The 26,905-nt window shown below is 51.6% G+C and overlaps 1 protein-coding gene across 3 annotated transcripts in view; it reads left to right on the forward strand.

Annotated features, from left to right (window-relative positions):
* Positions 1 to 26,905, forward strand: part of RARB (retinoic acid receptor beta) — a 466,970-nt gene that overhangs the window by 422,138 nt on the left and 17,927 nt on the right. For all 3 annotated transcript variants that reach the window (XM_060099507.1, XM_060099508.1, XM_060099509.1), the window contains exons 4-5: positions 17,675 to 17,835; positions 24,851 to 25,027. In XM_060099507.1, coding sequence (XP_059955490.1) covers positions 17,675 to 17,835; positions 24,851 to 25,027 — 338 coding nt within the window. The remainder of the gene's footprint in view (positions 1 to 17,674; positions 17,836 to 24,850; positions 25,028 to 26,905) is intronic.

A 26,905-nucleotide genomic window follows, 5' to 3' on the forward strand; every position in this document is an offset into this window, starting at 1 on the left:
CTCCAGCCATGACCAGGTCCTGCGATTTCCCTCCCAGCACCCCCCTGCATATCCCACCTTCTTTCTCTTTCCATGTATTAACCAGTCTTCACTCCCCACCTGTCCCCAGTCTCCAGTTTTCCCTCTGGTCACACCAGCCGTCCTGCTCTCCTACAGACATGAGGTGGTCATTCCTGGAAGGATGTCCTCATGTCCCCCACATGAAGAAGGTTCTTCCCACCCTTTAAAGGCCGTCGCAGAGCTAACTTCCTCGCGCGGCTGTGTCGGGTCCAACCCCGAGGCCTTGGTCCACACCGTTCTCTTCATCTGGATTGTCTCCCTAACCCTCCAAGTCCTGTCCATGTGGACTATTTGTTGAGCATCCCTTCTGGAGGCTCTGTGCACCGGACACCCAGGTGACTGAGCCTCACTCACACTCCTGGGGGGCGCGCAGCTCCAGAACCCTCCCTGGAGGGGTTGTCATGACGCCCACACGCTGAGTCGTCAGCTCCTGCATCTGTGGGACTAAGTACCGTCTTAAAACCTACTCCTTAGATTTTGTATTCCTGTTGTTTAAACGTCTCTCTTCTGGCATCTAGCTCACTGAATGATAACTTTTGTTTGGGTGACTGTATCTTTTACTAGAATGTGAGTCTTTTGAAATGATACCCTTTCACTCTTGTTTCTTGAACATCTATCACAGTGTCAGGTACAGTGTAAGTACTCAATAACTATTTGAACAGATAGAGAAATAAATGAATGGATGGATGAATGGACAGATAAATTGATGAAATAATAGACAGATGGACAAATGGATGGATAGGCCAATGGACAGATCAGTGGAGGAAGATGGGACATATGGATGGATGGACAGAAGGGTGGACAGATGGATGGATGTAGAAAACAGCCTGCCGTGAAGACTGAAATGGTTAGCCTCACACCCAGTATAACAATTCCTTTAAAAATAACCTTGAGGGCTAAGCCAGCCTTTAAAACACTAACAGTGAGTTTAAATTTATCTGTAATTATTAGGAAAGGAGGTTATGGTTAATTGACTAATCATACCCAATAGTGGGCTAGCATATATCTTATATACGGACCGCTGATTCTCTAAAAGTTAAAATTAATAGAATGCATTTAGAACAAAAGCATTTAGAACAAAATGCATTTAGAACAAAAGTACTGAACACTGCACTTCCTTTGTGATTCTGAAAACCCTTAGAAACCTTAGTGTTTGCAGGACCCCAGTGAGAGTCACTGAGGGGAGTGCAGGCTGACATAAACCGTTTAAAGGCCTTAAAGTCTGAGTTTTTCATTTAAACTAATATGTAAAATCAGCACCCACACATTCACATGTGGACCATTTCTGTAATGATGTGGATTTCTAAAATGTATTTGACGATATGCAGGAGCTTCTCTACATTAATAGCCTAAATATGGTATTTGGCCAACATCAGGCAGACTCGCAGACCATTTGTCTGTCTCTCAGACAAGATTCATCAAGTGTGGCAAGCAGTATCTAAAAAGCTGGATCCCAAGGAAGTGAACATGCTCACGTCTGTTTGCTAAGCCAACTTCACGTGGAAAGTCCTGCCATAAGAAATGAAACCACTGAACGTTTAACAGCTGTCCGGTTTACCTCTCTCCATTTTCCCCTAATCACTAGTGATGTAGCCCCAGGTGGAGCACTGATCTTGCCGTGGATAAAAATTCTTTCTTCTCCCCATTTTCTCCCTCCTTCCTCTACTTTTTTCCCTTCTTTACTTTATTCCTGTCTACTTATACTGCTGTCTTAGCATTTCACATTTCAAAGCAGTCCATGTACAGCAAACCCTTAGAATCTACATTACCTATCATGTACATTTTATTTATTGAGGGAGAAACCATGCTTTATTTGACTCAGAATCTTCAGTAGCTACAGGACTCAATAAATGTTTGGTGAATAAGCAAATCGGTATAGGACTCCCACTGGTTTCGTACCATTACACTGTGTTGCACTTATTTACATGTCTAAATATATATTACAAATCCTGTGTATGATGGAAAAATTCATTTCTCCATTTTTCAGATGGGAAACTGAGGCTCAGGAACATTAAGAGACCACCTTGAGTTTGCACAGTTAGTAAATGATAGGCTGAAATTTGGGCCTTTGGAATTTTACCCCAATGTCATCCCACTTTTCCAGGGTACCTTTCATGTTATTTAAGACCCGTGGGGAACATAGGTCTTCATTAATTCCATACTTTATGTGCATTGTCAATAGCCAAGCCATGGAAACAACCTAAGTGTCCATCAACAGAGGAATGGATATAGAAGATGTGGTACATATATATAATGGAATATTACTCAGCCATAAAAAAGAATGAAATAATGCCATGTGCAGCAACATGGATGGACCTAGAGATTATCATACTAAGTGAAGTAAGTCAGAAAGAGAAAGACAAATACCATATGACATATGTGGAATCTAAAATGTGATACAAATGAACCTATCTATGAAATGGAAACAGAATCATGGACATGAAGAACAGACCTGTGGCTGCCAGGGCGGAGGGGGTGTGGGGGAGGGATAGATTGGGAGCTTGGGATTAGCAGATGCAAACTATTATATATAGGATGGATAAACAACAAGGTCCTACTGTATAGCACAGGGAACTATATTCAGTATCCTGGGATAAACCATAATGGAAAACAATATTTAAAAAAAGAAAAAAGAGGGCCTCCCTGGTGGCGCAGTGGTTAAGAGTCCGCCTGCCGATGCAGGGGATACGGGTTTGTGCCCCGGTCTGGGAGGATCCCATGTGCCGCGGAGCGGCTGGGCCCGTGAGCCATGGCCGCTGGGCCTGCGCATCCGGAGCCTGTGCTCCGCAACGGGAGAGGCCACAACAGTGAGAGGCCCACATACCGCAAAAAGAAAAAAAAAAAAGAAAAAAGAAAAAAATATATATATATAACTGAATCACTTTGCTGTATAGCAGTAATTAACACAACATTGTAAATCAACTATACTTCAATTAAAAATATAAAAAATGATTTGTTTAAAAAAGAAATTACAATCTTGTAAAGTTTTAGTGCAGTATCAAGAATATCCACAATTATTTGCTAAGTCTATTAAAATACACCTCCCTTTTCTTTCATATATTCCATGAAAAGAACATATTACAAGAGACTAAATGCAGAGGCAGATACGAAAACCTAGCTGACTTCTAGTAAACTAGAAATTAGGGAGAAAAAAAAATTATGTGTGTTGTAACAGATGTGGGCAGGATTTTGAACCTTGAAGGAATGACAAATTGTTTTCTTTTCTGCCTTAATTGCTGAATAAACACAACCACTGATTCGGATATATCATGTGTGAAAGAGCATGTGGGCGTGTGCTACTGCTGTGTAACCCATCCTTTACACAGACTGTATCTGTTAGCTATCGCTGTGTAACAAACCACCCCAAAGCTCAGTGGCTTGAAACAGTAAGCATTTATTATTGCTCACAAAGCCATGGATCAGCAGGGTGGAACTTGTGGGCTCACTGGGCCCTCTCACAAGTCTGTGGTCAGCTGCAGCATGGGTGGCAGCACTGCCCATCTTGCCTGAGTGCTCTCCCAGGTTCAGGGCTAGGCTGGCTCTAGGTTGATTTAGGAACATCTTGGCTGGGCTGCTGGTCTCTCCTCCTCCAGCAGGCTAGCCCGGGCTTGTTCCCACACAGGGGTGATGCTCTAAGAGGGACCAGCACAGGACCTCTCTGGGCCTAGGCTGGCACAACATGACTACCACTGGTTTCTGTGGGTGAGAGTGCATCACAGGCCAGCCCAGATACAGGGGTTGAGGAGCAGTCTCCACCTTTGGACGGAGGAGCTGGGGCATCACAGTGCAGAGGGCGTCCACAGGTGGAGCACTGGGGCATCATTTCTTTTTAACATCTTTATCGGAGTATAATTGCTTTACAATGGTGTGTTAGTTTCTGCTGTACAACAAAGTGAATCAACTATACACATACATATATCCCCATATTCCCTCCCTCTTGCGTCTCCCTCGCACCCTCCCTATCCCACCCCTCTGGGTGGTCACAAAGCACCGAGCTGATCTCCCTGTGCTATGCAGCTGCTTCCCACTGGCTATCTATTTTACATCTGGTAGTGTATATATGTCCATGCCACTCTCTCACTTCGTCCCAGCTTACCCTTCCCCCTCCCCGTGTCCTCAAGTCCATTCTCTACATCTGCGTCTTTATTCCTGTCCTGCCCCTAGGTTCTTCAGAACCTTTTTTTTTTTTTTTTTGGATTCCATATATATGTGTTAGCATATGGTATTTGTTTTTCTCTTTCTGACTTACTTCACTCTGTATGACAGACTCTAGGTCCATCCACCTCACTACAAAGAACTCAATTTCGGTTCTTTTTCAGGCTGAGTACTATTCCATTGTATATATGTGCCACATCTTCTTTATCCATTCATCTGTCAGTGGACACTTAGGTTGCTTCCATGTCCTGGCTATTGTAAATAGAGCTGCAATGAACATGGTGGTGCATGACTGTTTTTGATTTATGGTTTTCTCAGGGTATATGCCCAGTAGTAGGATTACTGGGTTATATGGTAGTTCTATTTTTAGTTTTTTAAGGAACCTCCATACTGTTCTCCATAGTGGCTGCACCAATTTACATTCCCACCAGCAGTGCAAGAGTGTTCCCTTTTCTCCACACTCTCTCCACACTGGGGCATCTTTAGGTGAGCAGCCCTTCCTGGCACTGCACTCCTGCTGCCCAGTTCTGAGGGCTTGTCAAGGGGTCCTGTGTCCCCAGGGGAATCACTGAGGCCGTGTCTCAGAACTTTCTCCAAGCGAAGTGCCTCATTTCTATTTTTTAAAATTAATTAATTAATTAGTTTTATTTATTTATTTTTGGCCACGTTAGGTCTTCTTTGCTGTGTGCGGGCTTTCTCTAGTTGTGGCGAGCGGGGGCTACTCTTCATTGCAGTGCACGGGCTTCTCATTGTGGTGGCTTCTCTTGTTGCAGAGCACGGGCTCTAGGCGTGTGGGCTTCAGGAGTTGTGGCATGTGGGCTCAGTAGTTGTAGCTCTCAGGCTCTAGAGCGCAGGCTTAGTAGTTGTGGCACACCGGCTTAGTTGCTCAACAGCATGTGGGATCTTACCAGACCAGGGCTCGAACCTGTCTCCCCTGCATTGGCAGGCAGATTCTTAACCACTGCGCCACCAGGGAAGTCCCCTCATTTCTATTTTAAGAAATGTTTTAAAAGGGAAAATAGGAGAATGCCAACCAGAACTGAAATTCATTTTCTGAAAATTAATTGGGTTTAGAGGACCATAGGAGTGAAAACTTTGGCTGCTAGAATTGATCTTTTTTTTTTTATTGGAGTATAGTTGATTTACAGTGTTGTGTTAGTTTCTGCTCTACAGCAAAGTGAATCCATTATACATATACATATATCCACTCTTTTTAAATTCTATTCCCATATAGGTCATTACATAGTATTGAGTAGAGTTCCCTGTGCTGTACAGTAGGTCCTTATTAGTTATCTATTTTATATATAGTAATGTGTATATGTCAATCCCAGTCTCCCAATTTATCCCTCCCCCTCCCTTATCCCCTGGTAACCATAGTTTGTTTTCTACATCTGTGACTCTGTTTCTGTTTTATAAATAAGTTCATTTGTACCCTTTTTCTTTTTTTTTTTTTTTTTTTTTTTGCGGTATGTGGGCCTCTCACTGTTGTGGCCTCTCCCGTTGCGGAGCACAGGCTCCGGATGCGCAGGCCCAGCGGCCATGGCTCACGGGCCCAGCCGCTCCGCGGCATATGGGATCCTCCCAGACCGGGGCACGAACCCGTATCCCCTGCATCGGCAGGCGGACTCTTAACCACTGCGCCACCAGGGAGGCCCTGTACCCTTTTTTTAGATTGCACATATAAGCGATATCATGATATTCTTCTTTCTGTGTCTGACTTACTTCACTTAGTATTTCAATCTCTAGGTCCATCCATGTTGCTGCAAGTGGCATTATTTCATTCTTTTTTATGGCTGAGTATTATTCCATTGTATATATGTACCACATCTTCTTTATCCATTCCTCTGTGGGTGGACATTTAGGTTGCTTCCGTGTCCTGGCTGTTGTAAATAGTGCTGCAGTGAACATTGGGTGCGTGTATTTTTTTCAGTTATGGTTTTCTCTGGGTATATGCCCCTGAGTAGGATTGCTGGATCATATGGTAGTTCTATTTTTAGTTTTCAAAGGAACCTCCATACTGTTCTCCATAGTGGCTGCACCAATTTACATTCCCACCAATAGTGTAGGAGGGTTCCCTTTTCTCCACACCCTCTGCAGCATTTATTGTTTGTAGTTTTGTTTGTTTGTTTGTTTGTTTGTTTGTTTCGGTACATGGGCCTCTCACTGTTGTGGCCTCTCCCGTTGCGGAGCACAGGCTCCGGACACGCAGGCTCAGCAGCCGTGGCTCACAGGCCCAGCCACTCCGCGGCATGTGGTATCTTCCCGGACCGGGGCACGAACCCGTGTCCCCTGCATCGGCAGGCAGACTCTCAACCACTGCGCCACCAGGGAAGCCCTGTTTGTAGTTTTTTTGATGATGGCCATTCTGATCCAAGTGAGGTGATACCTCATTGTAGTTTTGATTTGCATTTCTGTAATAATTAGTGATGTTGAGCATCTTTTTGTGTGCTTTTTGGCCATTTGTATGTCTTCTTTGGAGAAATGTCTATTCAGATCTTCCACCCATTTTTGATTGGGTTATTTGTTTTGTTTTTGATATTGAGCTGCATGAGCTGTTAGTATTTTTTATATGTTGGAGATTAATCCCTTGTTGGTTGCTTCATTTGCAAATATTTTCTCCCATTCTGAGGGTTGTCTTTTTATTTTGTTTATGATTTCCTTTGCTATGCAAAAGCTTTTAAGTTTAATTAGATAGATCCCATTTGTTTATTTTTGTTTTTATTTTCATTACTCTAGGAGATGGGTCAAAAAAGATCTTGCTGCAATTTATGTCAAAGAGTGTTCTGCCTATGTTTTTCTCTTAGAATTTTATAGTATCCAGCCTTTCATTTAGGTCTTTAATCCATTTTGAGTTTGTTTTTGTGTATGGTGTTAAGGAGTGTTCTAATTTCATTCTTTTACATGTAGCTGTCCAATTTTCCCAGCACCACTTATTGAAGGGGCTGTCTTTTCTCTATTGTATACTCTTGCCTCCTTTATCAAAGATAAGGTGACCATAGGTGCTTGGGTTTATCTTTGGGCTTTCTATCCTGTCCCATTGTTCTACATTTCTGTTTTTGTGCCAGTACCATACTGTCTTGATTACTGTAGCTTTGTAGTATAGTCTGAAGTCCCAGAGTCTGATTCTACCAGCTCCGTTTTTCTTTCTCAAGATTGCTTTGACTGTTCGGAGTCTTTTGTGTTTCCATACAAATCTTGATGGAGATTGTTGTTTAAGATATGACAGCCTGTAACTTACTATGAAGAATGTATGTGACACAGAGCAGGATACAGGCTCATCTGAAACAGTCTGCTGGGAAATTTCTTTTTGTTATGTGGAGCCCCCCGCCCCACCTCACCATCAGATACTGCTTTGAATGAAGTCTTTGTCTTCATGAAAAGAATCTAAAGGGTTATACCAACACCTCTGCTCAGTCATGTCACTCTGGATACATGGCCCTTATTTTAAGACTCTAGATTCCTGACTCTCAGACTGCCTGCAGTTTTACTGAGTCAAAAAAACCCGCTAAACAGCCTCTCCTACACACGAGGGCAGGTTGAGCTCTGCAGAGCGAACTTCAGCTTATATAATAAAGCATGTCCTGCCCATGAAAATGGTTTATGGCAGTGGGGACTGAACTGTCCTTTTCTAAGCCGGCGGTTTTTACAGACGAGGTGAGTTGATCATGCAGTGGGTGTGAGTTTACTCCTGATTAAAAAGCAAATGGGGGACTTCCCTGGTGGCACAGTGGTTAAGGCTCTGCACTCCCGATGCAGGGGGCCTGGGTTCGATCCCTGGTCAGGGAACTAGATCCTACATGCATGCCGCAACTAAGGAGCCGGGGAGCCACAACTAAGGAGCCTGCCGGCCGCAACTAAGAAGCACACCTGCTGCAACCAAATAAATAAAATAAATAAATAAAATAAATATTAAAGCAGAAAGGCAAAGGACCACAGCCTCGGTGTCTTCAGTTTCCATTTTTTAGCATCTAGTTTTATAGCATCAGTAAAGTCCTTCATCTCAGCCCTGATCATGCTGGATGACTCTGCCACAGACAGAGCCAGGGAAACACCACCACCAGTGGACAGATTTCGTGAGAGCCATCCTTTGCCAGGGCCCCTTGCTGCCAGAGGCAATGAGCAGAGAAGGACCACGGGGGGGTGGAGGAAGGCATCCAGAGGCCGCCTGCACTTTCTTGACTGCTCATGACCAAGTGCTTACTTTTATGCATAAGGCAGGAGTGTTTGTCTCCAGAGTTAAACTTAGGATATTTCCTATAGTTCATCCAAGACTCTTCTCCAAAGGAAAGGATTTGCTCCTTATAGCAGAGCCTCTAAACTCCAAGTCTCCCTGCAAGAATGCCCACCACCCTGGGCCTGCTGAAGATAAATGCGGCCGCACCAGGCTGCCCCCGCCAGCCCCGACAGAGGAGGAGAGTGTTTGGGATTATGCGACAGAAGGAACGCAGTTCCCTCGAGAGGAGATCACATCTCCATAAGTAAAAGCAACCAGTGAGAGGAAAGTGTATTTAAAATCATTTGGAAAGTTTTGTTAGTAGAATATACCACTTTAACTAAAAGAAGTATTTGGCCTTTGTACATTCTGATATTTGGGGATTTTCTGTAAGGGCTGAGCTAGGCTGGTCGATTCTGGTTAAACTCTCAGCATGCTGTGTCCAGACTATTCCCCCCAAGACTTGCATATTTAATATTCTCTAAGAATTCTAAGTATGCTCCCTTGCTCCGTCACCACGAGCGCCATGCCATTCCTTACGCTTTGCGTTTGTGCTGGGCCCACATCACCCTCTGAAATCCCTGCACATAGGCTGCCATGTGGCAGACTAGAGCAGTCCCTGGAGGATGCTATTTTGACCTCCATTTCAAAACCCCAAAATCAAGGTCCAAGCACAGGGGCTGAATTCATTTAACAGACTCTCATGGGTGCCCTGCCCTCAGCCTGGTCCAGAAGGCATGTGTCTTGGTAGCAGTGGAGAAAACTTAGCTGCAACCTCACTCACTAACCTCCTTCCTCTGTATTTGTTCAAATTTCTACGAGCGCCTCCGTGGCTATTGCTGAATGGGGAGAAAGACGCAGTCTCCACCGCGCAGGGGATTCTGACATTAGGACTGTTTCACTCACCCCAACCCACGCAAGGTCACAGTGGGACCTGCTCTGTTAATTGCTTGAGTCCCAACCGCAAATCCTGAAATTATGGGAAAGTATTTCTCTACTAGTTACAGATCCACCTGCCTTCAAGTTCGCGTGTATAATTAGTTCAGAAAATGATGTTTAAACTAAGATGAAACTACATCTGTATGTTAGTTAGAGACCCTCCCCTACTCACGGCAAGCCGATAGCTCTCATCACCGACTGTGGTCCATTATTCTTACAGTTAGTAAGGAGGTGAAAAGTCAAGTTGAAGGAATTCCAGACTTTAATATTCAAACGAGAATAAATAGACCATTATGCTTCCTTTGCTAGACTGACTATAGAGAATTTTAATGGACAAAATCACTGTTGATTGTATTTTCCTTTCCTTTTTTTTTTTTTTGATGTGAAAGAATTTCTCGTGAAGCGTTGTTTCATCTCTTCCTGAATCCAAGTGAAGTTTCTGAATTCCGCATGTTTCCTGCATTACGTTTTTATTGTGTGCATAGGAATCAGTATTCCAGATACGTGCACAAGCGCACACATTGAAATGAACATGACTTCATTTATTTTCATGATTAGACATTCAAAAAAAAGTGCTTGGGTGTCTGCTTTCTTATTCATAGGTCGAGATCTGTACATCAGAGGTATTTGTATAAGTGGCACTTTTATTACGTTCATTTCATTTGCAATATGATAGTGGATCATAAATATGTGACTTTTATGCCACCATATCTGATTTGTGGCACTTAGCCCTCACAAGGAGAATACTTGATATCTTCTGAAGCACCTTTCATCCAAGAAGCACTTTGCAGATATGGGGCCGGGCTCTACCAGGTGTGTCAATTACACTCGTGAGCCTTTGCACGCCTCCCGCTTTATCGGCTGCACTGTTGGGGCCGAGAGTGGCCATGAGTCCCTTGCAGGCCTGGAGCTGATGATGAGACCTTTAATTTCTGGAAGAAAGAGGCTCAGGTGAGCTCTGCGTTGCTGCACCCAGGCCCTGATGGCCGACAGAGCTCCGCATCTGCCACATACTCACCCTTCACCATGGGCCAGACGATGTATCAAGCCCTGGGGACGCAGACATAAGTAAAATATGGCCCTTGCCTTCCTGATGCTCACAGACTAGGAGGGGAGGGCCATGTGGAAGAGTAACTGCCCACCTACACCGTGATGGGGCGCTGATGCAGAGGTGACAGTAGGTGCCCTCCTCCTGCCCCCCCCCGCCACCGGCCCTCCCAGGGATGCACCGTGCCTGAAAGCAGTTGTCAAACCCCCAGGCACGTCGCAGGACTGGACACGTGCCAGTCAGTTGCAGTCGGGCTGAGAGAAGAGACCACCCCTCACACATCGCAGGCGGCCTTCAGGGCTGAGCACCGCCCACCCCAGACTTTCAGAGAAGAGCATCGTGGGCTCCCCACCTACCAGCCCATCCCTCCATCCCTCCCCCATCCCCCCTCCCCTTTCTCCAGCATCAGTTCCCGATCCTGGACCACCCGCTGCCCCCTACACACACAACACACACACACACGCACACGTGCACACACACGCACACACACATGCACACACGCAGTGCTCCTGCAGCCTCCTCCACGACACTCACCGCATCGTGGCGTCACATATGAGTGCGACAGATACGGCTGAGGGCCCCGGAGCCAGGTTTTCTGAGTTCAGAGTTCACGCCACATCACTTAACAGGAGGGGGCAGGTTACTTACTTTTCTGTGCCTCCGTTTTCTCTTGTGCAAAATGGGCATAATAATGATACTTCCTTGTCAGGCGGCTGTGAACGCTGAATGACCTAATATGAATAAATGGCTTCACCGAGCGCCCAGAGCTGCTGGGAAGCTGTATTAACCTTTTCAGTCTTATCATAATTAACACTTTAGGGAATTCCCTGGAGGTCCAGTGGTTAGGACTCAGAGCTTTCACTCTGAGTGAAAGCCATGGCACGGGTTCAATCCCTGGTTGGGAAAGTAAGATCCAGCAGGCCGTGCGGCATAGCCAAAACAAAACAAAACAAAGAACCCACAAAAAACAGAAAAGCACTCTAGTACTAGAGTCTCCGTATCTGTAGTGAGAGTGAGGCCAACAGTCCTCTCAGTGTCACTGCTATCACATGATTCATGACTGTCTCCCACCCTGAGTGAGCCCCGAGGCAGCAGGAGCCAGCTGTGTGGTCTCCACTCCGTCCCCACGGCAGATGGCACGGAGTGGAGGCTCACAAAGCATTTGGTGACTGAACGGACAAAGCGGTGCACCTGCTCACGTGCCGCCGCTACCAGCCGCCTTCTCTGAAAGCATCATTGCCACTTACAGCCACGGGCCCACAGTGCTGCCCACAGGTCCACCCACGTCCACGTGGGAGGGCTTCCATCCTCCTTCCTGTGTGACTAGCACACAGAAGCTTCACAGGAGACTCACCCTTCCCACCCAGCCCACCATGCATCGAGGAGAGAGGCTGTGAGAGGGGCCGGCAACTCCGGGGTGGGGAGTGGTCAGATCCCCGGACCCTGCAGCAACTGTGAGTGGCCCCCCTGCCCCGCACTAGAGCCCCGCACAGGGGCGAGCTCCTGCCCCGCCCTGGCAGCTGCTGACATGAGTCCCCCGAGACAGGACGGAGACGCCTCCCCAGCCCTGCACCGCTTCATCCCTGGCACAGGGAGGGCCCTGTGATGGTCTCCTCTCTGACCTGGATGCCGCAGCGCAGCAGGCAGGCAGCAGAGCCACTACCCAGGAGCTTGGCCTGGCCCCACCGTCTCAGCTCCAGGCTCACCCCTGCCTTTCCTTTGCCATGCTGAGTAGTACAGTGATCAAGCCTCCATGTGCCAGGGTCCCATCCCGGCTCCATCCTTTCTGTTTGTGTGACCTTGGGCAGGTTCTTAACCATTTTGTGACTCAGTGTTCTCATCTGTACAATGGGGATAATGGTACCTACCCCATAGGTTCTTCATGAGGGTTAAATGAGTTTATTTATAAAAAAGCATTTAGAATAGTGACTGGATATAGAAGGCATCCCTTATTCTGGACATTCTGGCAGCCGTCCGCCCGCCTGGCCCAGATACCACATCTGTGCTCCACAGCAGTTCAAAACCATTGAGCAAAGCGAAATGCTGAAGCCAGTGTTTAGAGAATCCATCCATCAACTTAGGAGCCTCTACATAATTGGGGTGTTATCGCCCACGGGGTGGCTGCAATTTGCAGTTGCTGAGGAGTCTGCGATAGTCCCAGGAATCCTTTGGTGATGGACACAGTTGGGGGCTGGGGATTTTGCTTTGGGAGGGCAGGAGCCGTCTGGAAGGCAGCCTGAGGTTATGCACTAGGCCTCTGGCAACCAGTCAGCCGCTGAGAGTGCCCCAAGCTTGGGCCCCAGAGCACAACAGATGGAGCTCTGGCTTTGCAAATGAGGAGTGCCCCCGACCCGGTGCCCTGCGGCACTCTCCGAGGTCCCCTTCCCACCTCACCTCTGCTTTCTGCCTGGGTGCAGATGCTCAGTCGTGGCAGCTCCCAGAGCATAACCCTCTAGAGCTGTGGTTGCTCCTCTGAGTTTAATTTTCCAGGGGGCCATGGGTGGGCCGGGTGGCAGTGGATGATGCTTAGGCGTGCTGGGGACGGACTGCAGGTACTGTATGTGCCCCCTGTCTTTGCTTTTGTATGTCTTCCACTGAAATCTTGACGAGTTTCAAACAGAGTGATCTTGGGCCTCGGGTTTCTAGAGTGTAGACATGGAATTATAATGCCCACCACTCCTGGTTCACTGTGGAATTTAGTGAGCAAGAATTCTTCAGTTACACGAAGGAGGGGCTGGCCCTCGCTGAGAGATCGGTGAGCAGCATTGCTGCCGCGGGTGAGTCAAGCGGTCCAGGTGCCATGGTGGTCAAAGCAGGTCCAAGTGTTGGTGTGGCTTCCCACTGGGGCTTTGAGTTTTTGTGGTTGTTCTTGTTGTTTTAAGATACAATTCACATAGCATAATACTAATCCCTTTAAAGTATACAGTCCAGTGGTTTGTAATATATTCACACGGTTGTACGGCCATTACCACTGTCTAATTCTGGAATATTTTCATCTCCTCAGAAGGAACCCTGGGCCCAACCGGAGTCACTTTCCATCCCCTCACTCCCACCCCAGCCTTTGGCAACCACCGACCTGCTTTCCATCTATGAATTAGCTTGTCGTGAACATCTCATAAGAATAGAACCATACAATATGTGGCCTTTTGTGACTTGCTTTTTTCACTGACATGTTTTCAAGGTTCATCCATGTTGTAACATGTATCTGAATTTCATTCCTTTTTGTGGCCAATAATATTCCACTGTCTGGATAGACCAGTTTTGTTCCTCTGTTCATCAGTGGATGGGCACGTGGACTGTTTCCACTTCTGGGCTGTTGGGAATCACGCTGCTCTGAACGTTTTGTGTGCAGGTTTGCATGGATCGTATGCTTAAGTTTGTGAGGACCTGCCAAACTGTTCTCCTCGGGACTCTGTTTCAGAAGGACCATCTTGCTCAGACAGGACTTTAGTGTTAGCTGAAGGAGAGGGTTCTCAGCAGGGCCAGGAGGGGGCAGGGGGGCTGGCAACCTGCCCTCAGAGCCACGGTGCTCACAAGGCCTCGGGCCGTGGCCTCCCCGTCGAACGCAGATGCCCACTGCCTTGGGCTTGTCTCCCCTGTGCTGACCGTGTTCTCTGCATTCTCCCCACTTTATTTTTTTTTATTTATCTTATTGAAGTATAGTTGATTTACACTGTTGTTACTTTCTGCTGTACAGCAAAGTGATTCATATATATATATTCTTTTTTATATTCTTTTCCATTATGTTTTATCACAGGATATTGAATATAGTTCCCTGTGCTATACAGTAGGACCTTGTTGTTTTTCCATTCTGTATATAATACTTTGCATCTGCTAATCCCAACCTCCCAATCCATCCCTCCCCCACCCCTCCTTCCCCTTGGCAACCACCAGTCTGTTCTCTATGTCCATGAGTCCACTTGTGTTTTGTAGATAGGCTCATTTGTGGTATATTTTAGATTCCACATATATGTGATATCATATGGTATTTGTCTTTCTCTGACTTACTTCACTCAGTATGATAATCTCTAAGTCCATCCATGTTGCTGCAAATGGCATTATTTCATTCTTTTTATGGCTGAGTAATATTCCATTGTATATATGTGCCACATCTTCTTTATCCGTTCCTCTGTCGATGGACATTTAGGTTGCTTCCATGTCTTGGCTATTGTAAATAGTGCGTCTGTGAACAAAGGGGTGCATGTATCTTTTTGAACTAGCTTTCTCCGAATATATTCCCAGGAGTAGGATTGCTGGATCATATGGCAACACTATTTTTAGTTTTTTGAGAAACCTCCATCCTGTTTTCCATGGTGGCTGTACGACTTTACATTCCCGCCAACAGCGTTAGAGGGTTCCCTTTTCTGCACACCCTCTCCAGCATTTGTAATTTGTAGACTTTTTGATGATGTATAAGTCTGATTAGGTCCCATTTGTTTATTTTTGCTTTTATTTCTATTGCCTTGGAAGACTGAACTAAGAAAACATTGGTTTAGTTTATGTCAGAGAATATTTTGCCTATGTTTTCTTCTAGGAGTTTTATGATGTCCTGTCTTATGTTTAAGTCTTTAAGCCATTTTTTATTTTTTGCAATATATGTTTTATTTATTTATTTTTGGCTGCATTGGATCTTCGTTGCTGTGTGCAGGCTTTCTCTAGTCACAGTGAGCGGGGTCTACTCTTCATTGCAGTGTGCAGGCTTCTCATTGCGGTGGCTTCTCTTGTTATGGAACACGGGCTCTAGGCACACAGGCTTCAGTAGTTGTGGTGCATGGGCTTAGTTGCTCTGCGGCCTGTGGGATCTTCCTGGACCGGGGCTCGAATCCATGTCCCCTGCATTGGTACACGGATTCTTAACCACTGTGCCACCAAGGAAGTCCCCTTTAAGCTATTTTGAATTTATTTTCGTGTATGGTGTGAGGGTGTCTTCCAACTTCATTGATTTACATGCGGCTGTCCAACTTTCCCAGCACCACTTGCTGAAGAGACTGTCTTTTCTCCACTGTACACTGTACAACAAAGTGCCTCCTTTGTTGAAGATTAATTGTCCATAGGTGTGTGGGTTTATTTCTAGGCTGTCTATTCTGTTCCATTGATCCATATATCTGTTTTGGTGCCAATACCACACTGTTTTGATTAATGTAACTTTGTAGTATTGTCTGAAGTCTGGGAGGGTTATGCCTCCTGCTGTGTTCTTTTTCCTCAGGACTGCATTGGCGATTCTGGGTCTTCTGTGGCTCCATATAAATTTTAGGATTATTCTAGTTCTGTGAAAAAGGTCATGGGTAATTTGATAGGGATCACATTAAATCTGTAGATTGCTTTGGGTGGTATGGCCATTTTAACAATATTAATTCTTCCAATCCAAGAGCATGGGATATATTTCCATTTCTTTGAATCATCTTCAATTTCCTTTATTAATGGTTTATAGTTCTCAGTATATAAGTCTTTCACCACCTTGGTCAGGTTTATTCCTAAGCATTTTTTTTAAATTTTTTTGATGTGATTTCAAAAGGGATTTTTTTTTCTTACTTTTGCATTCTTCCTGCTTTAAACCATGCTGCCCTCACCTGTGTCCTGCATCTGCGGGAGTGGTTTGGGCACACAGCTAGCCTTCCTGTGAGGCTGAGATACCTCAAACTGTCTTTATGCACTTGTCCTAGTCCTGGAAATGTTCTGAGCCAAAGAACAGTGTCATTTCAGAGTCCTGGAGAAGAAAATCACCTGCACAGGTTTTCTTCTCAAATGCGTCCACTTGGTTACAAACAAGCAAGTGGACACAAGGAAGGGTCGTGTAAGCTGTGTAGTCATGGGCACATCCCTTAGCCTCTCTGAGGCTTTGTTTCTTTGTCTGTAAAATGGGTTTAAAATTGCCTACCTGGGAAGGGGATGAAGTGAGGCACTGTAGACACGGCTCCCAGTACGATGCTGAAGATACTCAGAAATACCCTCCCCACTGCAGGTGTGAGGCGCTTATACGGACCATGGGGTTTTTCAGTACCACTCACCCCACTCCCTTTTCCCTCCCTCCCTACCTCTTTCTTTTCACCTTTTCTCCTCTCCCTGAGCCTGTGCCTTGCTTTTACTCTGCCCTCAGCTCCTGCCCCAGGCGGCCTTGTGGTCCTCACGGTGTGGACCCAGACCCAGGAATCTGCCAGCTCTCAGATCGCCCGGGGCTCTCAGGAAGGACCAGGCCGAATCCTCTTAGAGCGGATCAGATCATGCCCTGGGTCGTTTGCAGCACAGACTCCCAGGTCAGGGTGGTGGCAGACACAGCAGGCAGTGTCCATCCTGGCAACTCTGGGTCCCCGGGCAGTGTGGATTGCATGACCTAGTTTTATCTGTCAGCCTCCCTGGGTCCCAGGTTCCTTCCCCAGGAGACCCTTGCCAGAGCCAGAGCTCTGAGTGCCCCTCAAATCTGGGTCATCTGAGAGGCTGTGCTGTGGGATGACCACCCAGCATGGAGGCCAATACCATGCCCATGAGGTCCAGGGCCAGACAAAGTGTGGGGATGAGGGCTGCAGGCAGATAAAGGATGAATGAATGAACAGCTTTCCAGGCTGAGGGCTCATGATGCATAGATTATTACTTTTTAAAACTGTAAGTAATAAAAGACTGTATGACTAATACAGAAAGTTTAAAAAGCAGAAAAACATGAAGGGACAGCACCCCAAACCCTGTCCCCTTGGAGATGAGTTTCTTCGAAAGTGTCAGTTAAGGGAATTCCCTGGCGGTCCAGTGATTAGGACTCTGTGCTCTCACTGCTGAGGGCCCAGGTTCGATCCCTGGTGGGGGAACTAAGATCCCACAAGCTGGGCCCAAAAAATAAAAATAAAAAGGTGCCAGTTAATTCCGAAAACTGAAAAGCAAAAAAATGAACCAAAAGGCCCAGCTAGGAATCCCTGGCTCCATTCTGGGACGTGTCTCCCAGGAAAAAGGGGTTTCCCTGGAGCGCCTTTCAGGCCATCCCCTCTGGAACTGCGGGGAACCTGCCCGGAAAAATTCTTCCAGGAACAAGTCCAGATAGGAAGTTCCCTCCGAACAAACAGGCTCTAGGCCCTCTGGGTGAGCTGAGCTCTCCTTAGGAACCGGCTGGCGGCTGCAGCGCAGACAGACAAGTCCCCCGGCAGCCACCCCCTCGCCTCGGGAGATGTGCTGGTCGGATCTCCTCCCGCCGACCCCCATCCCTTCCCAGGCAGCATCGGGTAGCGCAGCCCTCGCCACGAGTGACCCTGGTGTGTCTGCTCTCTTGTCTGCAGCGGTCAGGAATGACAGAAACAAGAAAAAGAAGGAGCCTTCGAAGCAGGAATGCACGGAAAGCTACGAAATGACGGCCGAGCTGGACGATCTCACGGAGAAGATCAGGAAAGCCCACCAGGAAACCTTCCCCTCGCTCTGCCAGCTGGGCAAGTACACCACGGTGAGAAGCCCCGCCCACCCCGCCCCGCCGCGCACTCGCGCGCACTCGCACGCAGACGCGCACGCAGACGCACGTGCGCACGCTCCCCGCCCCGAGCTTGGCAGGCCCGGGCAGAGTAAGGAGACGCCGCGGCCGGCCCTCCGGGCCGGGGTTGCAGCAGCCGCTGAGTAGGGTGGGCATTTCCTCCTGCTCGGTCAGGACGCACAGGTTGGGCACATGCGAGGCTCCGGGCCAGGGTGAGTGAGACGCTGCTGCTCGCGGGGACCCACAGCCGCGTGAAGGGGCCGAGGAGGGCTAGGGAGGCGGCCGGGAGTCCCGGCGGCGGACGCCAGTGCAGAGCCCAGCGGGGACGGAGAGCCGGGCTGAGCCTTTCACGGGCCCCGCTCCAGCTGGAAGAGCCCGCCTGGGGGACTGGGCCTCACCCGCCCAGGGTCTGGCTCCACAGAAGGTCTGGGGGAGGGGGGGCTGGGAAAGCGAAGGGGGACCGAGCTGGGAGGTCCCCCTCTGCTCCCTGTGCTCCCCTGGGAATGGCCTCGCTGAGGGAGAAGTGAAGAGAAGGGGGTGGGGGACAGGTGAGGTCACAAGGCAGGAGGCCTTGTCGGCTGGTCTGGATGTGCTGGTGGAGATGTCTTTCGGTACTTGAATTTTTTTAGTGGCTTTTCCAAGTGTTTTTGTGTGCTGACGTGTATTCCCAGCATGTGGCGCTCAATAATATTTGTCGACTGAATGAGTGAGTGCAACTAGAATGTTGTTCTGGCCTCTTCAGTGGCTCACGTTGCCCGCCCAAGATGCTGGTAGACGCGCTTTTTAAAAATCCAAGTATTGCAGTGTTTGCTGGTTTGATTGATTGAGACGTGCTAGAAAAAGAATAGTAGCTAAGGTCATGGGGATAAAAAGGTGAAATGATGATGCAGGCAGGGGCGAAGAACAGCAAGTGGGGCACCGAGGCTGCACAGTGGGTGGCACCAGCTTCTAAAGAGCTGGCGCTGGACTTAGCCGCAAGTCCCCTGGCTGAGCTGCCCAGAGAAGAAGAACCTAAAGCTTGCTCCCCAGTCCTCCGCCAGCTTACAAAGCACCTGGCAGCTATTAAAATGCAGGTTCTGGTTCAGCAGGTGTGGGCGGCCATTGCTCACAGGCTCCCAGGTGCTGCTGGTCTGCAAACCACACTCTGAGTAGCAAAGGCCACGAGCGTACTTCTAGTAGCGAGGCCCAGGGCGATTTTCTGGGCCCCCAGGCCCTGGTGTCAGGGACAAGGAGAGACGCTGGCCAGTCTGTGAAGCTGCTGACCTGGCCTGCTGTTGACTCAGCGGACGAGTCCCCTTTGCGCGCAGGGGCGCCATCCAGCCCAGAGCAGACGCAGGACGGGGCCGCATTGGGAGCCTTGAGGTCGGCCTGCGAGGGAAGGCAGGCCTGGAGACCTGGGTGGCGGGTGACGCCATGAGTCAGGAGCAGGGGTGCTAGAAATGAATGTGGTTTAAATCCTGCTCTGCCGCCAACCAGCCGTGCGACCGTGTGCACGTTACTTCACTTCCCTCGGCCTCTTATTGAATTTCAGTCCGAAGTGGTGGAGAGAAGTCAACACTTTTGATCAGGAGTCTTTATTGTTGTTATAGTCATCATTACAGCCAGTACTCGCTGAGCGTTTCCTCCGTACCAGGGGCCGCGCTACGTACTCTCTCTCTCGCTGTGTGAATTGTTTTACTCCTTACGGAGCCAGCGCGAGGCGGGTGCAGCACCCCGTATGACAGAGGGATAAGTCACTTTCCCCACGCCCCGTAGCCAGCGGATGTCCTTGGACGTGGGCAGTCTGACTCCGGGGCAGCTCTTCTAACCCCACACGACACACCGTGTCTCAGGAGGGTGGGTGACAAGGCAAGGTGGAGATGGGGGACACCAGGCGTCTAGCTAGGAGGACGGGGCTGTTACCCAGGGATAAATCAACTTTCCCTCCAGAAGACAGAGTAAAAGAGAACAGTCCCAGCAGGGAGGGCTTCCTGGAGGTGGAAACTTGTAAGCCAGGTCCCGCGGTGAGAGACAACCCGTGGGGTCATTTGCTGCCCCCCTGGGGCCCCGGCCCTCTTCCCCGGGTTGGGGTGTCAGGGTGGCCTCGTCCGTGCCCCAGACTCTGCCTCACCTGGTCACCAGGTGAAGTGGCCGCCACTCTGGTCTGGAGGAGGGCAGGGCAAACACAAGTACACACGCCCTGGTGCGGCCTAGGACCAAAGCGCCCCCTCGGGACCGTCGTCCCTCTGCGGGTCAGCACAGCCAGGGACTCTCCCCCAGGCCTCCTGGCGGAATCCGAGAGCCTCTCCTTCTGGATTCTCTTTGTGCCCGAGGTCTGATTTCACCTGCTTCCAGGCCAGTCGGGCCGCTGCCAGCATCCGGCATCCCGCATCCCCGTGGCTCATTCTGCAGCCCCACGATGCTGCCTCGAGGCTTTTTGTGCCTGTGGGGCAGCGTGCTTCACACAGGGGGCAGAGGGGGGCGGGGTCGACACTCCTGGGAGCAGCCCCGGCCCGAGGGCTTCCAAAGCTCTCCAACAAGGTGGAGCCCAGTGCCCACGGCCCTTCCACTCCTCTCCCAGTGCTTCCCAGGACCTCTGCCCACATAAGCTGCTCGCGTTGGAATCCTAGTCTCAGGGTCTGCTCCCAGCCCCAGGCTGGGGCTTCCCCCAGAGCCACCAGCGCCCCTTCCCTGCCCCCTCGGTCCCCAGTGAGGGCCCTTAGTCCTAAGCGCTTTGCAGGGGCTTTCTGCGCCTCTTTGGATCCAGCAGGGAAAGTGGCCGTACCCGTCCCGTCTCCAGGGGACGATCCCTAACCGCGGGGCGGCCTGACGCCCTGCAGGCGCTGCTGCTTCCTCCAACCCTTGTCTCTGTGCACAGATCTAGCTCTGTTTTTATTGTAAGCAACTCGCAGTCCTTTCGGGAAGTAGGCGCAGGTGTAAATGAAGAGCAGCCGCCATGACGCGTCCTTTGCAGGCACTTTGGCCACGGGGCGAGCGCTTTCCATAAGGAGCTTGTCGACGGGCAGCTGCTTCCACTGCGAGGGGACTTTGGTGCCTTTGCCCAGCTGGCTTCCCTGTCAGGTGGCCTTGGAATAAGTGGGCAGGGAAGAATTAGAAAGGCAGCTAGCTGCCAGCCTACAGATCATTGAAAGAGTAGCTCCTTTTTCTTCCTGATTAGGGTTGATTTGGGACCCTGGTCAGGACCCAGCAACGGGAGGGGAGGGCAGGAAGCTAGCGCCCACCCTCCACGCCTGGGCCTGGACAGGGTGCTCACCTGCAGGCTCAGTGCCAGGCTCCTTGGCGAGGCTTCTGACCACTGACCTTCCTGAAAAGCAAGGGGGCAAGGGGGGACTCTGGGGACCAGGGTGGGGCTGTGGACGATGCACTCTCCAGAGAGTACACAGCCCAGCTCTGGGGGTGTATGCTCTGCTTCCTCGGCGACCGTGACGCTAGCATCCAGGCTTTAGGGCTTCCTAGGCCCAGGTTCACGTCTTGCCTGTGCTGCTTGGGAGTTCCGTGACCTTGGAGTCGTCGTTGGAGCCCCACTCCTCATCCGTGTAACGGGAGTCAGAGCTGTGACTCGCTCGTGGGGCTGCTGGGGAGGGTAGATGAGGGAAGCATACCGGTGCACCCTGTACCGTTTCTGGCCCAGAGACATACAGAACGGACAGGTCTCCTCCTCCTGACTCTGTATGAATGCTTTGTCACTTTTTGGAGCCACATGCCCAGTCCTGGCAGCGTAAGTGTGGCTGGGACAGCAAGGCAGTCTCCCGGGGGCGCGGCCCAGCCTGGGCTGTCTGCTCCTGCTTCCCGCCGTGTGCAGCTGTGCACCCCCTCACGGGCCCTGAGGGACACGGGCTGCCCTCCGAGGGCTCGGGAGGTGGGGCTGTGGAGACGTGAGGAGCCCTTAATCCACCCACAGGATCACGAAGCCACCCCGAATCTAGCATGTGGAACGCTGGACACCCTCCATCTTGCAGCTGGTTCCCTCAGGCCACACCCTGCCCTCCACCAAGGCCCCTGCATTCTGAGACCACCTGGCTGTCCAGAGGGGCCCCTCCAGCCTCCTGTCCTGGCCCAGGCATCTTGCGGGGGGAGGGGTCCAGGAGCACCCCTGAAACATTAGCTTCAGGGAAGTCCTGCACCGTCTCCCTCGCTTCTAGCCAGACGTCCAGGAAACACTTGGGGGCCCTCAGAGCCCCGCCCCTGCCCCGTCCCTGTGTCTCCCGCTCAGTGGCAGGGCGGTTGCCACATGGTTAGAAGCGTCCGGGTCTCAGTACCACGTGGCGTGTGTGTTGGGGCCTCTGTGTGTTGTCCTCCTGCGGATGGACATGCCCAGCTGGCAGTTGGTGTGTGTCTGTGGACCGTGGACGCCGGCCACGCATCACGTCCTCGTCCTGGCAATGCCGAGCGTCTTTCAGCCTCTGGGGTTTCTCACCAGGGGACAGGCTTCCGGAGACAAAGTTCATTCAGGCCGTGTGGTGCCCCGAGAGGGTGGGCCCAGGGCCGCAGCACGAGCTGCCTCTGCGCTGGCTGGTGGGTACTGACGCAGCTGCCAGGTGAGGGTGTCCTGAGAACTAGAGGAAGTTCATCATAAAGCGCTTAGAACAGGGCCTGGCTCCCAGTGAGCCCCGGGGGAGGGCTTGTTCCACGAGAAGCATGTCCAGTGGACAAGTGGGCCGTGGACCCCGGGAGCATCCTACAGGTGGAGCTTGAAAGGACATCAGCTTCTCAGGACGGTCGTGGGGCAGAGACTCTGGACCCGGGCCCCCGGGTATTCCAGCCACCCCTGGGAACCTTAGCTCCTCGTTCCTTTTAAGACTTTCTGTGTTTCCTCCTTGGCTGAGGAGGAGGACAAGCAGCCCTGGCTGAAGCACTGTAGTGCCTGCAGCTGCCCCAGATGGGCTTAAAGACACCGTGATTCCACCTCCATTCATGGGCCTCGTTCTGAAAGTACCGCCAGTCAGAGAAGCAGCAGAGAAGCACACGGCAGCGGGAAGGGGTCCATTTGCTTGACCAAAATGGCCCTTTAACCGGATCTCATGGTGGGGTTGGGCTTCACCGCTGCTCAGGGGGGCCGGGGGGCAGCGGCTGCCTCTGCCCCTCTGCTGTGGTTCCGCTCCCCTGAGCTGTCGGCAAGGCCCCTCCCAGCCCGGGCCTTTCCCTTTCTCCCCCTCCCCTGGTTTCGGGATCGGCCCCCGCCCAGGGCCCCCCTAACCACCTTCACTCCCCCCGGACGGGCCGAGCTCTGCCCTTCTGCGCTGGAGGATAGCGTATAAGCCATTTTAAAGCTCATGCCGTGTGAGTCCAGCAACCGGAACGATAAGACGCCAGGTTATTCTGTGTTTTCTCAACTGCCTCTTCCCTTCGGTTTGCATGGTGCTGAGTTAGATTCACATGCCGTTAAGACGGCTGTGCGTTACTTTTAACAGAAGGGTGGCAGGCCCGGTGTGTCATGAAGCCTCCTCGTACGAGGCTGATGGAGGCCCCGTTCACACGTGCTGGGCCGGGCAGTGGATGGGCGCTGCGGTGACATGACTTCCTGCTGTCCGCTCACCTCTGTGCCCCTCCCCTCCCGCGTCATCTTCCCACAAACCAGGCGAGCCGACGGACCCAGTGGCCACACGCTTGGGCTCAAGCTCCTCCAGGTGCGCCGTGTCCTCAGGTCCTTGGGGACGGATGGGGTGAAGTCACGGGCAGGACGCTGGCCCTTCCCACAGGAGCGCCGTGGGGCGGCCAGCCTCCACTTGTTTTAGGGCCTCTGTGCCACCCCGTATGCAAACTTCCCTTTCCAGGTTCCCCGCCAACCTTAAAAACACAGCTCATTTTATAGACTCCGTGGATGTGTCCCCGGGTGTCAGGGGCCCAAGCACCAGCCTCGTCCTCGCGTGGTGGTTGCCCTGAGACATCCTACACGAGCGTGGATTCATGGAGGCCTCATTCACTCACTCATTCACTCAACAAACGTTTTGAGCCCCTGCCGTGTACGGGGCGCTGTTCTGGACGCTGAGGACGCGGCAGTGACAGTGAGGCAAGAAGTAAACGAGAGTGTGCGTCGGGGGCTGAGGGTTGGGACCGCAGAGCAGGTATGGAGGCCACAGAGTAGTCGGGCGGGGGCTCAAGTTTGCCCAGCCGGGAAGGAATGAGGGGTGTGTCTGCGGGCAGAGCAGGCCGGGGGGAGGGGCGTGCCCGCCGGTCCGGGGACAGCAGGGCCCTGTGGAGCCGGGGGAGACGTGAGAGAGCGGACCCGCCTTGCAGGCCGTGGAGAGGACTTGGCCTTTCCGTCTGAGTGAGGTGAGAGATCACTGCAGATTTTGAGCAGCGCAGTGACTTGCTCTGACTTGTGTTTTTGAAGGATCCCTTTCTTCCTCTGGTGAAAGAACGGACCGTGCGAAGGTCAGGGTGTAGAGTGAGGGCGACCCGTGAGGAGCTGTGGCAGTAATCCGGGCGGGAGGCGTTGGTGGCCGTGGAGGCGGGCCCCCTTCTCTACGTCGTGACGGGTGGAGAACGCGGAGCTCTCCCACCTAAACCATCTCAAGCTGTGACTGAACGTTAGTTAGAATTCTTCCTGTTGCAGGTGATAGAAACCAGACTCAAACCGACTTAGACTAAACACTAAACTCCTGGTGTGGGTCCGGCGTGGTTGGATGCTGCGTCTCGGGAAGGGCCTCTCTCCCCACGGTTCGCCTCGGCTCTCCTGAGGCGGCGGAGCCGCTAGTCCGTCCAGGTCACAGGTGGTGGCTCCTCCTCCCGTTCACTTCATTTACTAGCTGCAGTGATCGCCGAACAGAGGTTCCCACATCTGTTAGTTGATTATCCAGCGGCACAGGGATAAGATTTTGAGCATTTTTTTAAAATGACGCTAACCTACAAGGTCAACCCTCCCCCACCTTCCGGGGCCTCCCTGTGGTGAGTGAATTGTCAGCACGGGTCGATGGGAAGCGTGTTCGGTCCCCTGCCTTCCACTTGGCTTCCCACAACTACTCCTGACGGTGTTTTCTCTCCTTCGTAGAATTCCAGTGCCGACCATCGAGTCCGACTGGATCTGGGCCTCTGGGACAAATTCAGTGAACTGGCTACCAAGTGCATTATTAAGATCGTGGAGTTTGCTAAACGTCTGCCAGGTTTCACCGGCTTGACCATCGCAGACCAAATCACCCTGCTGAAGGCGGCCTGTTTGGACATCCTGGTATGTGGCCTGAGCCCGCCATCGGGGTGGGCGGTGGGGAGGGGTTGAGGCGCTCTGGATCCCTAGCCTCTCCTTCTGCTGCCCGATGGCCAGAGGCGTCCCCGGAGCTGGACAGAAGCTTTGTATTCTCTCCCCACTGTGGGTGCCCCTCTGCGTGGCCTGGGAAAGGGCCCCAAAGCCCTTCAGTGCCACACTGTGGCTCCAGGGCCCTGGAGGGGTGAGGCCCGGCCCAGCCCGGCCTCTGCAGGCCTCGGCCCCCGTGCCAGTGTCGTCGGGCAGGGAAGCACTAGAGGTGGCAGGGGTGTGTCCCGCCTGGGGAAGTGTGTGCTGGGCCTCTGGAGGAGGTGGGGGGCAGCCCCCAGGGATGCGTCAGAACGTAGGGAAGGTAAGATGAGCTTCTGAGGTGCTTTAAAAGCATAGGTTTTTCTTTTTATTACGTCTTTCATGGCTTTGGGTGTAAACAGTTCTGCAAAGCAAATACAGTAACTGTAGTTAGAGACACGCACACACGCCTCCCACAGTCCGTCTCGGGAGGAGAGGGGGCTCAGGATGGGGCAGTTGTGCAGGAAGCGTGAATGTTTGTGTGTCTTTTCACCGGGAGCCGGATCTTAGGAGGAGTGGTAACGGTTACTCTGTGACCTACAGGGGCCGGGGGTCACAAGGGTATCTATGATACTTTTCTTCTCATGAAATCAGAGGGTCTTGGATGGACCTAGGAACATTCAGAAAAAATGGAACATCAGAGCAGCATTTATCTGTCACATACCGGGACTTCCCTGGTGGTCCAGTGGTTAGGACTCTGCGCTTCCACTGCAGGGGGCACGGGGTTCCATCCCTGCTCGGGGAGCTAACATCCTGCAAGCCACACGGCCAAAAAAAGCCAAAAAAAACAGAATCTGTCACATACCCACGCGCTGTCAAGTTTGCAAACCTCAGCTCATCTGAGCTGCACGTGACAGAGTGGGCCGTGGGTGGAGACCCAGCCCATTTTACAGGAGGAGCTGCAGACCAGGTGAGTCACCTGAGTGCTGGGTCGCACGCCAGTGGCGTGAGAGGCATTGCAGCTCTGAGGCCCTAGAAGCACAAGCGGGGGCTGGGCCTGGGGAAGAGCCCGCCCGGCCCCCAGGGTGAGGGGCAGCTTGCCTGTGGGTCACGATGTAGGGATGAGTTCTGGGAGCAGTGAACAACGGGGCGCCGGTGTGTCCTCACGAGTGCCGAACGCGAGGCGCTCAGCTCAGTTTCACCTGAGCCGCTGGACGCTGCCACGCGGCAGCACCGCGACCATGGGGTCCTGACCCTGTGCCGCGTGGCCACTGCGGGGCCTGGGACCTCCCGACGCTCTGGCTTTGGCCTGTGCCTGCTTCTTGGTCCTCCTTTTGTCTGGTTGCCAGGTGGCGGCCGTTTGTGATTCCCTCCCCTGCCGCCCATCGGGAAAGGACGGGTGAGAGGATGCTCTGAGGTCCTTGGGGTGGGGAGGGCCTTGTTGCCACAGCGGCAGGTGCTCAGGTGTCAGGGCCCCACCCGGGCCCAGCAGCCGTCTCCCCGCGTCTCACGCTGACTCGGAACCTGGCAGCTCTCCTCCCTTTGCCCTCGGGGGACTTGGGAAGGACAGGAGCCGCTTTCTGTGACCCCTCCTGGCCTCAGTGTACCCGTGTGTAAGATAGGAATGCGAGTCAACCAGGGGAGGCCCTTTTTTGCAGGCTCACGTGGCCCTGGTGGAGCATGGATCAGGTGGGGGGCTCGGCAGTGAAAGCAGGGACGGGGTCGGCAGGGCACGCAGGGTGGAGTCCAGACTCTGGGCCGGGAGACCTTTCCACTGCTCCCACTGGCCTCTCGGGGTGCAGTGTGGGGTTGGCGTGCAGAGGGGAGAAGCCCTAG

The sequence above is a fragment of the Mesoplodon densirostris genome, chromosome 5, assembly GCF_025265405.1.
Source record: "Mesoplodon densirostris isolate mMesDen1 chromosome 5, mMesDen1 primary haplotype, whole genome shotgun sequence".
NCBI lineage: Eukaryota > Metazoa > Chordata > Mammalia > Artiodactyla > Ziphiidae > Mesoplodon > Mesoplodon densirostris.